At 36.9% G+C, this 15402-nt stretch overlaps 2 protein-coding genes across 2 annotated transcripts; one reads left to right on the plus strand and one right to left on the minus strand.

Moving 5' to 3' along the window:
* Positions 1-1638, plus strand: LOC119632358 (DDB1- and CUL4-associated factor 8-like; the record flags this gene model as incomplete). Its single annotated transcript, XM_038025218.1, has 4 exons — positions 1-422; positions 506-650; positions 715-807; positions 875-1638. Coding segments are annotated over 4 exons (954 nt in total), but the record flags the coding sequence as incomplete, so codon positions are not given.
* Positions 1639-1816: 178 nt separating this feature from the next.
* On the minus strand, positions 1817-14603 carry LOC119631979 (dynein heavy chain 12, axonemal). The gene is made up of 12 exons (XM_038024629.1): positions 12547-14603; positions 12301-12481; positions 9459-12125; positions 9063-9377; positions 8751-8993; positions 8450-8677; positions 8209-8373; positions 3668-8144; positions 3288-3607; positions 2437-3182; positions 2222-2371; positions 1817-2150 (listed from the first exon to the last, which is right to left on the minus strand). The coding sequence occupies exons 1-12, from the start codon at positions 14601-14603 to the stop codon at positions 1817-1819; spliced, it is 11883 nt and encodes a 3960-aa protein (XP_037880557.1).
* Positions 14604-15402: the final 799 nt, after the last annotated feature.

The raw sequence follows: 15402 nt of genomic DNA on the forward strand, positions 1-15402 counted from the left end.
TGTCCTCAAAATCCTTCAGAGATTATAAGCGTTGGAGAAGATGGTTATATACTTGGAAAAGATTTACGTTCAGATGAATCGCAATATGAAATGTTGCAGGTAACATCAGATTCACAGCGTAAATATGGGAGAAAACTAAGCCTCTACAGTATTTCTCATCATCCATATGCGCCTGAAATTTGTGTTAGTGGCTGTGATAATTTTGTACGTGTGTATGACAAACGAAATATGAAAAATAATCCGTTACACATGATGTGTCCAGAGCATTTGCTCGATTATGCTAGTATTCCCTCAGTAACCTGTTGCGTTTATAATAACACAGGTACTGAGATTTTGGCCACCTATTGCGATGAGAATATATATTTGTTTAATAATTTGTGCTATGAAAAAGGAACATTTCTTCATTGTTATAAAGGACACGTGTAAGTGTAGCCTGCTCCCATTTTTTTTTTTAAATGTATATAAATATGTACGTAATTTTCTGTCGGTTTTTAATGTTTTATAGTAATCAGCAGACCATAAAAGGTGTAAATTTCTTTGGTCCTAATTGTGAATATATAATCAGTGGCAGTGATTGTGGCAACATATATTACTGGGATAAAAATACTGAAGCTATACTCAATTTTATGCCGGGCGATGTTGGCGGCGTGGTAAGTTATTATTCATACTGTAAGTGGTAGTGTACGCTATTAAAATTATTTTGAATTTTTATAGATTAACTGTTTGGAACCGCATCCTTCTGTACCTATACTGGCAACTTCTGGATTAGATGATAATATTAAAATTTGGACACCTAGTGCTGAAACAGTAAGTTAGCAAAACTAAATGCCGAAACATCATAGGTAGCCAGTCAACTGATAATATATTGTCTTAGTATCCGCCTGACTTAGCAGATTTAGAAAATTGTGTCCTTCGCAATATGACACGTAGCACGTTTGAAGATATCGACGCCATAGGATTCGATCATGGACTATTCCATTTCTTTATACGGCACTATTCCTGTCGTCGTCGTGGCCTTGCTCATGCTACTCGTAGAGGTGGCAGCAATGAGCGTCGTAACCGTACAAACGATGAAGCTTCTACCAGCACTAATGATACCAGTTCAGATAATCAAAATGGGGACAGCGATGATGTACGCGTTCATGGCACGACCTGCGGTACACAATAAATTTTTCTTTTTATTTCTCATGATGCTGAAGTTAAATAATATTTACGTTGTATTTACTTTTTTATGAATTTTGATTGCTTTTGTGATCACTCTTTTTATACCCACTACTAATCCATTATAGATATATCGGAGTTCACACACAATGGATACATAATCTTAAAACTCGTCTGTCCGCTTTTAATTCAATTGGTAATAATTAAATTGGAGAGCTAGAAATTATCAACATTATTCCCGTTGCTTAGAAAACAATTCGATTCCATTGATAATTGCGAAAAATAAAAAGAAAAAAAAACTACCTCGTAAAGAAGAATTCGCAAATGAAGTATTAAGTTAAAATTCAGCAACAATATTCAGGAATATGTGGTTTTTCAATGTACTTCACTTGTAATGCATATTCAATATATATTGCACTCTGAACGGAAAGTATTCCGAAATCGTCATAATCTTTTTCACTTCTTTCATTCCGTTTTTTTTTTTTTTTTAAACTTTTACTTAACTATGTAGAGGAAATAAATTTGCTCGAATAGTTTGTGGGTGTGAACTATTTTTCATTTCAAAAATATATTTAAAAAAAATTAAAAATTACACTAATTAAATTGAAATAAATGTTATTCATAAAAAATTCCAAAATAAGTTTAAATGTATTAATCAATCATTGGTCTGGCATAATAGAGCAACACTGCGCTTAACCCAGTGAGTAGGTTTAACTTTGGTATTTAGAAATACGGGTATCACATAATTTGTGGAATGTCCTGTCGTGGACAAAGTACCTTTGCGTTCGCCAGTTTTGTATAGAGGGCTTTTATAACGGGATCCCTCGGTTAAATGGGTTATGGGCACAGGTTTCAAGTATATTGCAGGCATTTGATAAATCAGTACCTTAGGCAGCTGCTCATCAAGAAGTTTTTTTTCCCAATTCCAACGGGCGCCCTCCAAAAACAAACCATTTACGTAAACGCCGTCCGCTGGCGGCTTAATTTTACTAAATTATCAAAAATTAAAAATATTAATATATTCGTTCACTTTGTCCCCGCCCAGATTTTTAATGCTTACGTAAGTTCGTCCAACATCTCGTGATCAAATGTTAAGGTATCGATAGGTATTTTATATTTACGAGCAAAATTTTGCATTGCCCCAGTGAGAAATGCCTGCGTGAAGAAGAAGCCTGATAACCAGAAAGTTGGCGGCTTACCGTAACGATGCCTAACAACCGGTTTAAATATTTTTGTAATTACAATGATAGATAGATATAAAAGGCAAACAATTACCAATCGTGCAGCCAATTAAGTCTCTTAAATAAATCTTGAGCATACGAGGATAAAGGTTTTAAACTAGGATAAGATTTTTTCATCCACTTTGTTGGTATGCGATTCAATTTTATTGCACCGATTACACCTTCCAATTCTGGCGTCATAACTATAATACCGTCAATGGCGTTTTCGATGTCCCGACATGAACTTCGTATTTCTAATTGTAGTTTTAAAAAGCGTTCCATTTCTTGCGTAATCACTGTGTTCATCGATTCGTTGTAATCAACTGGGTACTTTTTTTTTGCAGCATCAACATCCATATTAGGCGGCATTGCAGTAATTATTTGATTAATTGTATCGAGTAGCATTTGATCGGCGCTCTGACCAGCACCGGAGCTAGAAGCGAATTCGGAGCTTATTATCAAAATCATCGAATCGAGCAGAGTTTTGCTCGTGCTCAAGTCACGTGTAATTCCCGAATTCGCGTGCAACCCATAAACTTCGGGAGATGCAAGCGATGGGTAGTTTTCGTCTACGAAACGTAAAATATCTCGATGCTCAGTCTTTCGTGGCACCATGAAACGATCATCAATAGCAAATTTATAGCGTACATCGCCCACAACATCCGGATTGACATAATCGGCGAGGATAGTTACTATGGCTCTACGATCCCACGCGTCGGTTACACGACCACCATAATTACATTCAGCTGTTAAATAGGATAAAGCAGCATAAGGTACATGTTCATACTGATTTAGCAACATCTGTGAGCAGAGAAATATTATTTTTAAAAGAAGTTTACTTTTAGCAAAATAATTATTTTGCAATCGAGCACATTTCAATTGTTTAACCCCCTTTTCTAGACTTACGCTTAATTGCAGTACAGATATTTGTAAATCTGATTCATTGAAACCATACGCGATATTCCAGCCCAATGGGCCATATTTACGTCTCTCCTGTACAACAGCATGAAAGAAACATATACCAAAAAGTAAACGTGTAAAAGCACGATCTTGATGGATCACGCCATTATAGAAGTTTGGATCATTTATTGGTTCCGAATTATAAGAACGCATTATATTCTCTTTTAGACCGGTAGGTGGCTCATTCGTCATTTTAACACCGTTTTGCAGTAATGCCACCGGAAATTGTGGAGTCGGATAACTGGTCAGCCATATGCGAAAAGATGCTGAAAATATTATGAAAGGAGTTACGCAATACAAAGTCACTGTGCGCCAGTTTCAATTACGTGATGTATTAAATGTATCCATATTTTCCCACAAAAACTCTAAACGAGGCATAAAAGAAGCCGCTAAATGGCAATTTTGCAAGCATACCCAATATCCAAGATCTTGGGCATTTTTAATGAGATTTTCAGCGATAGGGCCTTGCCCTTGCCCCAACGAGATACTTTGAAAAGTTTCATCGTAACCCATTTTTTCAGCGTACGACAATAATGCGCCCAAAGGATCAGCTCCTGGCGACAGGATAAAAATCAATGGAGTCAACGCTGTCGATTCAGTGAACGATTTGCTTATATCAAAGTCTGGCGGCGTTACAAATTGCGCCCCAATCTCGTTGGCTATGAAATGCTGCACGGCTAAAAATACTTTATCCGGTCGTAAGGCCTTAAGAATAATAATTTTTTCAATTCTGGTTGTTTTATTATTCCATGGCTCGGGATAAATTTGATCTTGAGGTTCACTATGATCGTAAATACGTTCCCATGCTGATAAGTTTGATGTGAACGATTTAACGAAGCCCTTCATTTCGGGTAACTCTTCTAAACGTACAATATTCAACCAGATCACGTCTGTTATCCATTTTGGATTGGGATTGGGAGGTAAATTTAGATTTTCTCTAGGTGATGTTAACAAATGAATCATTTGACGCATCTCTATTTGATTATTGCCTAATAAAATGCGAGCGCACAATATAAAAGAGAAAAGTAGTTTATCCTTTTCAAATATTGAACGGCAAACATTATTATATAGATTTTTGGTTACAGCATCCAATAAGAACTTAATTCGCCTAGCCAACTCCTTAGATTTATTGGCAGTTTCTATAGAATATTTGTAAAGATTGATGTACCAATTCAAAGAGAACTGATACATCGGATCTACATTAGGTAAATCAGTAATGGAATAATACAAAATTGAAGAATGCACCGCCACCGGCTTATAATTTAAGCGGAAAGCTTCAATTTTAGCAGATGTTTCAACGGAGGCTGCTTGCTTAGCAACTATATCCAAAGATAATGCTTTCGACTCATTTAAAATTTGTATTGCACCTTCATCCTCCAAAATATCACCTTCGGAAGATGTTAATGTTTTTAAAATCATATTTTCAGCATCTACGAGAGCAGCTTTATTTCTTGCTTCCTCAGCTGTTAACGACATACGCAATTCTTGCAAATCCGGCCTTTCCTTGGCTACTACAATACTTAATAACTGATCCTCGAGAGCACTTTGCGTTAAAGCAAAGTTGATAATTGTTACCTTATTGAATGTCTCTGGCAAATAATGTGGATTTCTTAAACTGCTCGTCATATATAAACGAAAGTTGCTCGATATGGGTACAATATTGTCACCCAAGCTCACATATTTTTGGCCGCCTTGCATAAAAGTGTTGCGCATTAATATTGGATCCAATGGAACTTCAAGTTCCTCAAGCACATTTTCTATTATTACTGGACTACCGTATTCCATGGCCTCAGCTATGACTTTCATGTAATTGGCCTGATTGAATTTAACGGTTCCGAGGCGATTCTTACGTTCCATATTTTTAATCCAATTATTCGCCTGAGCTTGCGGATCTATAAACAAACTATAGCGACTAGAATTGAACGCTATAATCGCATTCTCCGTAGAGAAAACATCATTTGGTAGACCAAAAATATTCCAGCTTTGTATTGTAATCTCTACACCTAAAGCTTTAATAATACTGTAGTCATCTGAAATAGGTATTTTAAGCTTAACGCATTTCTTGTACCAATCTTCTACACACGCGTTGCGATACTGATAGTTCACTGCTGACAGGTAGGCGATGATACCGCACGATAGCAAAATATCTCCAGGCAGATGATCGTATAAATTTTGTAAATCTTCGGCGGCTTTCGTCCAACGTGATTTCTCGCCACCTAGACCATCAATCAAAGACTTAGCTCTAACCAATTTATTTTGACAGAGATCAGCTTCATCTTGAGTCCGTTTCATTTCAATATTCGCTCTTTCAAGGTCCTCGTTCAATTTTGCCACTTTGGCTTCCAATGCTGCTGCCATTGCCCTTTTCTCATTTAAGAATGTCATAGTGTCGGCATATTCCTTCTCAGCCGCTGCCAATTTAGCTTTTTTAGGGGCCACTACTTTGGCTACGTTGTCATACAAGTCCATGGCAATTATCCATTGGCACAAGCCCTTGGCAGCACTCGATGCTTTGGCAACAATCTTAGGATCAAAGTCTTTGTTAGGTATAAATTCTTTGCGTATCCTTCGCATGATATCGGGATTAATATTGTCTTTGTCAAAATCTTTAAGATTTTGCAAGAAATTTAGATCACCCAAAAGGCGTTTACTCGGACCCCAGTAATCGTTAACCATTTTACCGGAAGCTGCATCAGCTATACGATCTGGGGGTATGCCCTTAATAACGCAGACAGCTGCCATCACTAATTTAATAATAGCAGGAGGATTCTTCATCGATTTTACTAAAGTAATATCAGCCGGCTTAAGTGTGTTCAAAGCTTGAATAGCTTCCTCCAGAACCGGTATAGCTTGAGCTAAGTCTTTTTCACAGTCTACTTTTAAAGCTTGAGCAGCCTCAGCCTGAAGGCTGGCTACTTCTTCATCTTTCTTTACCTGATCGGCGGCAGCACTAGCCGCTATAGTTTCTGTATTAATTTCAACCATCATCTTACGCGAATTTTCCGCTAAAGCTAACAATTTCGGCTGCAAAGCATTTAATTCTGTTTGCATAATAGCAATAGCTGCAGCCGCTGAGGCTAAAGTTTCAAGGCCTCCGATATAACGCATTTTAGCGCTCATGACCTCTTTTTGTTTACGTCCAAAAACAGATTGAAATGATAATATCAATTCTAAAAAATAGGCGTTGGTTAAATAAATGTATCTATTGGTGGCTTCGCAGAACTCCGCGCACACCTTGCTAGCAGTGGTATGAAAATATTGACAAGTTTCCACTATAGCTTGCTTAATTTGATCTGACGGTACTTCCACACTTTCCAAAGATATTTTAGCTATCATCTGCAAGGCCTCCTCTGGCCAACTTTGGTACCAGTCAATTGTGCAGCAATTCACAAGAGAAGGATATAAACGCACTCGCGTGCGCAAAGCATCACCAATAGGAGATAGACTTAGCACAATATGCACTTTGCGTTTACATCGGTTGACAAAGAAGGCAAAGACTTGCAAGGGTGAGATGTCAATGTTGCGATTACCGCCTTGGGCTGCTAGCCGAACTAATTCCAGAATTTCTTGTTTCTCATCAATCGCATAAATGTTGGGAACTTCGCCTTGATTTAACAAGCAATCTATGTCTTGCAAAAATAATTCCATTTTGATTTGATTTTCAGTCATTAAAAATACAGTATGTTTATCCAATCCTCCCGCTTCTTTAAGTACATTCTTTAAATCGTCGTGCCAATCGTTCGGACCATAATTTTTTGTGATCTCTGGTTGAAAAAAAGCCGTCTGAACCATATTTGTGGCTAATTTTGTCAAGGATTGACGTCCGGAGCCACCTAAACCAATTAATAAAGCACTAGCGCCACCTATCGAGATAATTCGACAAATTCGATTTAAATGTTGCAAAGCAAACGTGAAAAGGATTATATCCATTTTTGAACGTCGTGTGGAATTATAATCATCCAAACTTGTGATTGCCAATTTGTATAAAACCGCCATACTCGGGACCTCCTCATACCGTCGCTCATCTGGTACGCTATCCTCATCGAAATAAACACCGAAAAATATATTGTTGGCTCCCTCAATAGTAAAAGTGGGTTCACCATTTATATCGGTACAGTATTGTTCAAAAACACTTTCCAATTTATCTCTGAAGAAAACGCGAACGCACTCATTCAATTTATCAAACAACCATTGACGATCATTATCATTCACTAGACGATCATAAAAAACTCGCATGCATTCGTGATACCATAAGCGCGTAAATATTTTCTTGTCGTTTACAGTTTCCTTGCGCATTAATGAACAGCCCGTTACCACGCGAGCTATGTCACGCAAATTAAAAATGTAATGCGATTTCGCGGGTGTTGCTCTCATTTCGGCTTGAATCAATTTAAATATTTGTTGCGTGGAATTCACAATTTGATTGGCGATTAGAAAGACATCGTTACCGTGACCGGTTTTCCTGAAACCGTTCATTAGTACATTGACAAATATGCGATTCATGGTATCATCGCTAAACGTGTTAATGGAAAATATATTAAAATGGTTAAGAAAGCGTGGATAGACGTCCTGCCGGCTACCACCTGGTAAACCACACGCGCTAATAAATATAATATTATGCATGAAAATCTTGGAGCTATCTTTCAAATCATAGACGTGGCCGTAATCAAAATATTGTCGCAATAATTCTAATGGTGGCTGGGCGCCATATTCTTCCTTAATGGGCATATTCATGTCGTCCACAAACAGGATCGAGTGCTTACCTCTTGGCGGACCATAAATGCCGCGTTTCCACTTCAACAACTAAAATTTAAAAGTGGAAATGGCTTATTTAATTCCACAGTAATACATACAATAAAACCGGCACCTTTGATATGAGCAATTCTTGGATTTGATTAGCCGTTATCATGACGGTGCATGTCATGAAAGCCGATTCATATATATCAGTATCAAGTTTATTCATCATATGATTCTGTATATAAACACTTTTCCCCGTTCCCGTGGGGCCAACAAATAACAGACGCTTTTTATGCTTAAAAAAGAGAGAAAATGATAGGACGACAGAATCAAGAATCATTGGTTGAATGCATTTGTTATGTCAAATATACCAAAATGTGCATTTTTAGCAAATGTATGTAGCGCGCAGTGTCTATGGTAGGCACTTGAACTCCCAAGGGCGTGTCTTCGACATCCATACGTTTAGCCAATTCATTCCAAGACCGCCATGCACCTCTTTGTTTAAAAACATAAACATAGTCAGCCAGAATGCCTTCTAAAGGAATGGGTAACTCAATTTTACCCAATTCCTCTGGTATATTGTCTTCATCCGTCCAAATCTATCGATTTATATTTTCATAGTAATAAGCATAATAGAATACTTTCGATCCTCCACACAATAAATTCACTTACTTTTCGAAGAAAGGCGTCAAATTTGTCTCTGGATCCTGTATCTAAAATGCCTGCTACACCCCAAATTAGTGAGAATAATGTTGCAGCTTGAAAATAGGTTTGTAAATTTTTTTGATAATCCTCTGGATTTTCTTCAATGGCTTCAAACATGCACATGTCGAACAAGTCGAAGGTTGTCGTCAAGCAATTAAATTCTCCAGGCTTTATAAATTGACGACAACTTTTACGCACAAATTCTTGACACTAAAATGACAAAGAAGCGAATAATGGTGAGCTTAAATAATGCTCCTCTGAGTATTTCTTCTCTTTTACCGGTTCTAAAAGCCAACTCAATAAAGTAATTACATACGCGCAGCCTTCCTCATCGGCCCATCGCGTATCGCACTTTTTAAGCCAACAGTCGGCAAATGAACGCCAGCCCAAGGTGGCGGGCTCCATATAAATCATACCGCAACGAGAAACCGTAGCAGGAGAGGCTTGCGCCAAATCCATAACCTCAAATATCATAGACATCTCTTTAGTCATCGTTATGACTTCACCGGATGTTAAGCATAATTTTTTATTATCGTCCAAAACTGTATTCATATTCTCAATCCATACAGCGTCCACCGGTCCATCAAAAATAACCTGTCATAATTTAAAAAAAAAAAAAAAAAATTTTAGGAAATCGAATAATTTTTATATGGTTCGGTCAAAAAGAAAACGTACCCATTTTCTATCTGGTGTCGGAGTCATAGCAAAATCTCGATATATTCTTGCCACTAAACCATCGGTCCATTCATAAGACACTGGATCGAATGATCCATACAATTGATTCATTGTAATAGACTTCGGATTCATAATGCCCATTAAAACATGTTGGTAATATGGACTTTTTCCAGGTGCTTTTATTTTCAAGGATGATAAAATTTTCGCCAAAATTTGTAACGTCTTACTTTTACCAGCTAATGGCTCACCCACCATCATAAAACCGTGGCGGACAATAATCATTTCATAAGTTTGTATCACTTTAATCAAAAAGCTTTCGGTTGGTTCTAGTACCATTTCTGCGCAGAAATGCTTAAATTCCCGCTCAATTAAAGTGTAATCAATGTAGGGCAATGTAATACCCGGAAATATATCTGATATTATTCCTTCAAATAGAGGTATATCAAAGGACATGAACTTGGGTAAATTGACATCGATTAGGGAACGTAATAATAAAATATCTTCAACTTCATTCGGGAATTGTTTCTTTATGTTACCACATGCCGAGAGGACAGTTTTCACGGCTCTCATACCATAATCGTAATGATTTTGCATTGACAGCTGTTCGGAGCACAGGCGATAAGTTGTCACGATTTTAACGGACAATTTTCGAGCATCGACAAATCCGTAAGAGTACAAAGATATCTCGCCGATCATAGCGTAATCAGGTACCATCATGGCAACGGAACGAAATAGAACTTTCAAATTATCTGGCAATTCTGAACGTCCAGCGTAACCGGGATTCATAGTAATGCACACATAACAAGCAGGATTTAAAACCAATTCCGTATTCTCAAACATAAATTTAACGGCCTTGGCTCTGACAGCTTGTATAATTAAAAGAATTTGTTGAGCTACAACGGACAGTACCTCCACCTCAATACGGTTGAACTCATCAAAACACGCCCACGCACCACATGAAGCCAATCCTTTGAAAAATTTACCCATTGCCTTGTAATCTAAGCCGTCGGAACAGTTAAAGACTTTGCATTGCACAGCCAATGCTTTGGCCAAGTCTTTAGTAGTTTCCGTTTTTCCAGTTCCCGCCGGTCCTTCGGGAGCACCGTTCAAATGTAATTGATATGCGCCTACCAATGTGCGATAACATCTGTCTGTTAAAGGCGTTATCACTAAACGGTCGGAGTTGCCTAAGTATTCATTGGCATAATGTACAGTGGCGTTTATGATACGTACCCAACTGTCGTTCTCCTCCCAATAATAGCGTAATTGAGACATCCATTGAAAATCATATTCACTAGAAATTTTTTGCCTCACAAGATCCTCTATGACGTCCTTGGCATGTACGTCAATAACAATCAACGATTTGATGGTGATACGATTCAAATTGCTAATTTTTGTGGAACGTATAAGTTCAACTGTTTGCTTCAGGTCTATATTCAATTCTTTAAAAAAATCTGCAACGGCATGTGGATTAACTGACATTTTCCTTAAGCTGCTATGAACGTTGGCAGCCCAATAGATCTGAGAAACACATAAAACGATCATCTGAGGCCAAGAGCACATCCATTCTAAACGTCTGAGTGTTGGATAGTGGTGATAGGATTTCTCCATTTGATCACGTACTGCTTTAAGCATTTCACTTTCAACACCTAATAGCCATTTCTCCACACTACCACCGGCCGCGGCTGTTGAAACGATATCCACAAACGGTACAAGTTCCATATCACTGCTCAACATCGATAACACATTCTTAGTTTGATCGAATTCCAAACTATCAACACCTTCGAAGCATTTACTTAAATGAGGCAAAACCCTTAAAGGATCTTTGGTTTCAGACAAAATTTCCAACATTTCATCATTGGATAAAAAAAAGAAACGTGGAAAGAATAAACGCTTCTTTTCCAAATAGTTGCTCACACCAGTAGTAATATCGTCAAGAAGTTCAACAGCCTTTTGTAGAGACTCTAAAAGGCCGGATACTGGTGCTGTTTCCATTACCAAAGGTTGCCGTAACACCATGCCCATATTGCGTGTAAACGTTTGCTCGACTATTGTGAATAGACGGCCCTCTTCAGGCATTTGAGCCACAATATCTTTCGAAGAAAATATGGGCAACAGATATAAAAAGTTCGCTTGCACTTTACCCCATTGATCTAGGGTATCATTGACTCGCATAATTTTATCATACCAAGCTCGCACATCGTCTTCGCAGGGTTTCATAAAGGCCGAACCTCTCATCGTAAGCGTTTTCAGAATATGATCATCTAGCATGGCTTGTATATCATCCAAACTAGAAAGAATTTGAACGCCAGTCTCCTTATAAGGACCGGTCGGGAAACATTTACTATCCCATTCATGAATCATTGTTTGAAGATTATTCCATAATTGCAATTCCTTAATGGCACCTACGCTAATTATTTCAAATTGATCAAGCTTGCTATCTAAACGATAATTTATAATTTTGCGCAGTGTAGTTCCAGCGTCAGGTGTTAAATCGAAGCCCGCAATTTCGGACATCTCCTTCCAATGTCGCTTCCTTAACGCCGAATGACACATTTGATTAACAATGAAAACGCCAGTGGTGAAATCTTTAATAGACTGTATCATCCGACTGCATAAACGCAGCGGCACTGGATGATTACTAGGATCTGGATCTTCTGTTTGTCCCTAAAAACTTGAAAAATTCGAAAGCATTCTATATACATATAACACCTCACTCAATAAGTTCATAGGATGACATACATATGCCCATAATGCATATATTTTCATCAATAGTCATCCTACATATCTGTATGTTCTGTATGTTCAAAACTTATTGAGCGATATGTTAGGGAGAGAGTACCTTAAATTTACAGGGTGGATTATCTATGGAATCTTGTTTAATTTTTAATCGATAATATTTTTGATTTTTTTGAAATTCTTTGAGAAAATCATCGGTGGTTTGCTCAACAAACCTTGGTTCCAAATATTCGAATGGACCATCCATCCAGACATTATAATAACGGATCCATTGTATACAATGTCTGTAATAAATATGGAAACGGGAAGATAATTATCATTGCTGATATAATTAATATTTTGGAATTACTTCATTAGAGACGCAAATGGGAAAACGAATGACTTTAGCAGCTCTAATGTTGGATATTCAGTTTTCTGCATTTTAAATAATTTCTCCTCTTTATTAATCCACGTCACATAATCATCCATCGTTTTCAATTGATCAATGAAATTCTGTAATATTATGTAATATTCCTTGAACTTATCCGGATCGCTCATATCATTAATAATTGTTGTTTTTGGTATTATTTCATCGATATCGGCATTTAACTTTTGAATTACTTCAAGTAAATGCTCCTCAAACAAATACTTATAGTTCTCCTGTTGCGACGCATTCGAATCACATATCTCATTAATGTCTTGCAGCCAATTGATCGTTTTAATTGTTAGATTAAAGTGATATTGCGTCATTTCAGTTAATTCCACTAAATTTGTACCAACTGCCAGACAATGCTGTATGCGATCTCTAAGCTCAAAGAGTTTCTCTTTTTTCACATAAATCATATATTCCGCATTTGCTAATAATTCTTCCGTAGTTTTAGGTATTTCCAAAGCTCGATCCTTAATGTATTCAAAGTCGGCGCATATATCTTCTTCAGCTTTAATATGTGACTGGACAATTTCCTCGGTGATACGTGAAATACGATCATCGGCTATTTGTCGTAAGCGTGTATGGGCGAGTTGATTATTAACAATCGCCATTTCAAAGTATTCCTTTCTAGGTTCACAGCGCAATTTATTAATATAATCGAAATAAACATTGATCTTTTTAAAATATTCATCAAACTTATGCGGCTCAGATAGGAATTCCTCTAAATCTAATCGCTCCTCTTCGCTATAGAGGCCGTGATATTTATTTCGATACGCTTCAATATAGGCCATGATGGGCTCATATGTCTCACGAATTATTTCTCTTAGTTCAACAATAAATTCTGAAACATAATTTTCGTTAAGCTCAATATGCAAAAATTCGTTACCCTGATTAATGAATAGCGGATCAATTAAACCTTGGATATGTTCTATTTTATTGCCCACCCCAGCAATTTCACGTACGACATTTTCATAAACATTGAGAATATCGTCCATTGATGGACTTATATCGATGCCAATACCGTCCTCATAACAAGTAAGATGGATTTTAATTAACGGTATTGTACGTCTATTACAACAAACGGTCTTGAGATCTTGAATGGTGCGCTGTTTGAGATTATTAAATTGTCGATTAATTAAACCTTCGATGCAACGGATGGCGGCCGGCCATGTTTTCATTGGTAAGGCCTTCTTCTTGTATGTGCGTCGAATTATGCTTATGAGTTTCGGATACCAGTTCCATCGTAAATACGTTATTTTATCTTCCAGCGATTGATGTACATATTTAAGGAACGTCTTATACGATATATATTCCCGTTGGCCCGAACCAAAAAATGTACCTTGAGTGACATTCATTATAAGCGGATAAAATGTAACAAGGGATTCTGGAAAATCCTGTTCCGTAGTGCTTAGAACTGCCCGTACGGGTGAATGTAAAATCAATAAACGTCGATTAATTCGACGGCGATTCTGCAAATATTGTGGATACTGATCAGTGCGACCAGGTAACTTATAATACCAATTTGGTTTTGGTAAATTAAACTCTTCGGCTTCTTCAACGACCATCTCTGGACGCATAAGTAAACATTTCATACTGTAGATTTTCATTAAACGGTCAAATTCATGATGCACATCTTTCATATAGGAATTGATTAAATCGGGAAATTTTTCACGCAATTTCTGAGGAGCATAGCTCAGCAGTTTATTTTCCGTTTTAATTAACATTTTCGGTACAGAAATTTGCCGAACACATTGCCTCAAATTGTCGACATAACGCCATTCAGGCAATAAATGAATTTCCGGTTCCGGCGGTAGACGAGTACTACATAACTGCAATTTTATTCTCGCTGCCTGATATTTAAGAAAAGTGTGATGTCGCCGCTCATATACATCCACCAAATGGAAACGTAACAAGGGATTCCTTGTGTACTCCTCCTCGTCATATTTATGCACATCCGAGGGCGGATGATGCATACTCTCCAATTTGCGCGTATACATTTTGCTTATGTTTTTTATATATTTCTTTTATTATCTTCCTCAAACTAATCTTTTTTTGAAGCGTTTTCTGCTCTTATTTAGCTACCGATTTCAGAGAAGTTATTTTACCTCTCAGAAATTGTACAAAAAAAAAAAAAAAAAAAAAAAAAAAAAAAAAAATTTACTTTATTCGACATTATCTGACAATTGACATGAATTAATAATGTTTGCCTCGAACGCTGCATTATCAGACGTAGCAAACAAGTATCAAGCACTTGAAACATCTGAATGGATGTTTGTTTTCGATTCACATCAAATGCATAAATCACTTGTTTTATTAATCATAACTTTCGAGGCTGGCAATGAATTAAAGTTTTAATAAAATCAAATAGTAACTGTTTTTAAGCCTTAAACGCTTCTCGGATCTTCACAATTGTAATCTTTCTTTTTATTTATGACCAATTATGTCCTCGATATGTCCTAGACAATGTGATGGTGAATTGTAATAAATAAAAATCGATCAGTCATTATAATAGGACTAACAATCAGAATTTGTACGGCATTTTTAAACCCATTTACACAAAATATCAGATAAGTATTTAGTATATAGTATAGTTTTCTTTCAACTTTTGCCATTTGTCTAACATTTTATGCAGATAACCGTGACTTGTGAGCAGAGATTCTAACCCTATGTTCGATTTGCTAAGGCTATTCCGACCAAACTGAATTCAATATATATATATATATATATATATATATCTGAATCTATATATGTATGTATGTATGGTATGTATATATATTTATTTACTTCTTTTTTTTT

Source organism: Glossina fuscipes, unplaced genomic scaffold (genome assembly GCF_014805625.2).
Source record: "Glossina fuscipes isolate IAEA_lab_2018 unplaced genomic scaffold, Yale_Gfus_2 1, whole genome shotgun sequence".
NCBI classification, from domain to species: Eukaryota; Metazoa; Arthropoda; class Insecta; order Diptera; family Glossinidae; genus Glossina; species Glossina fuscipes.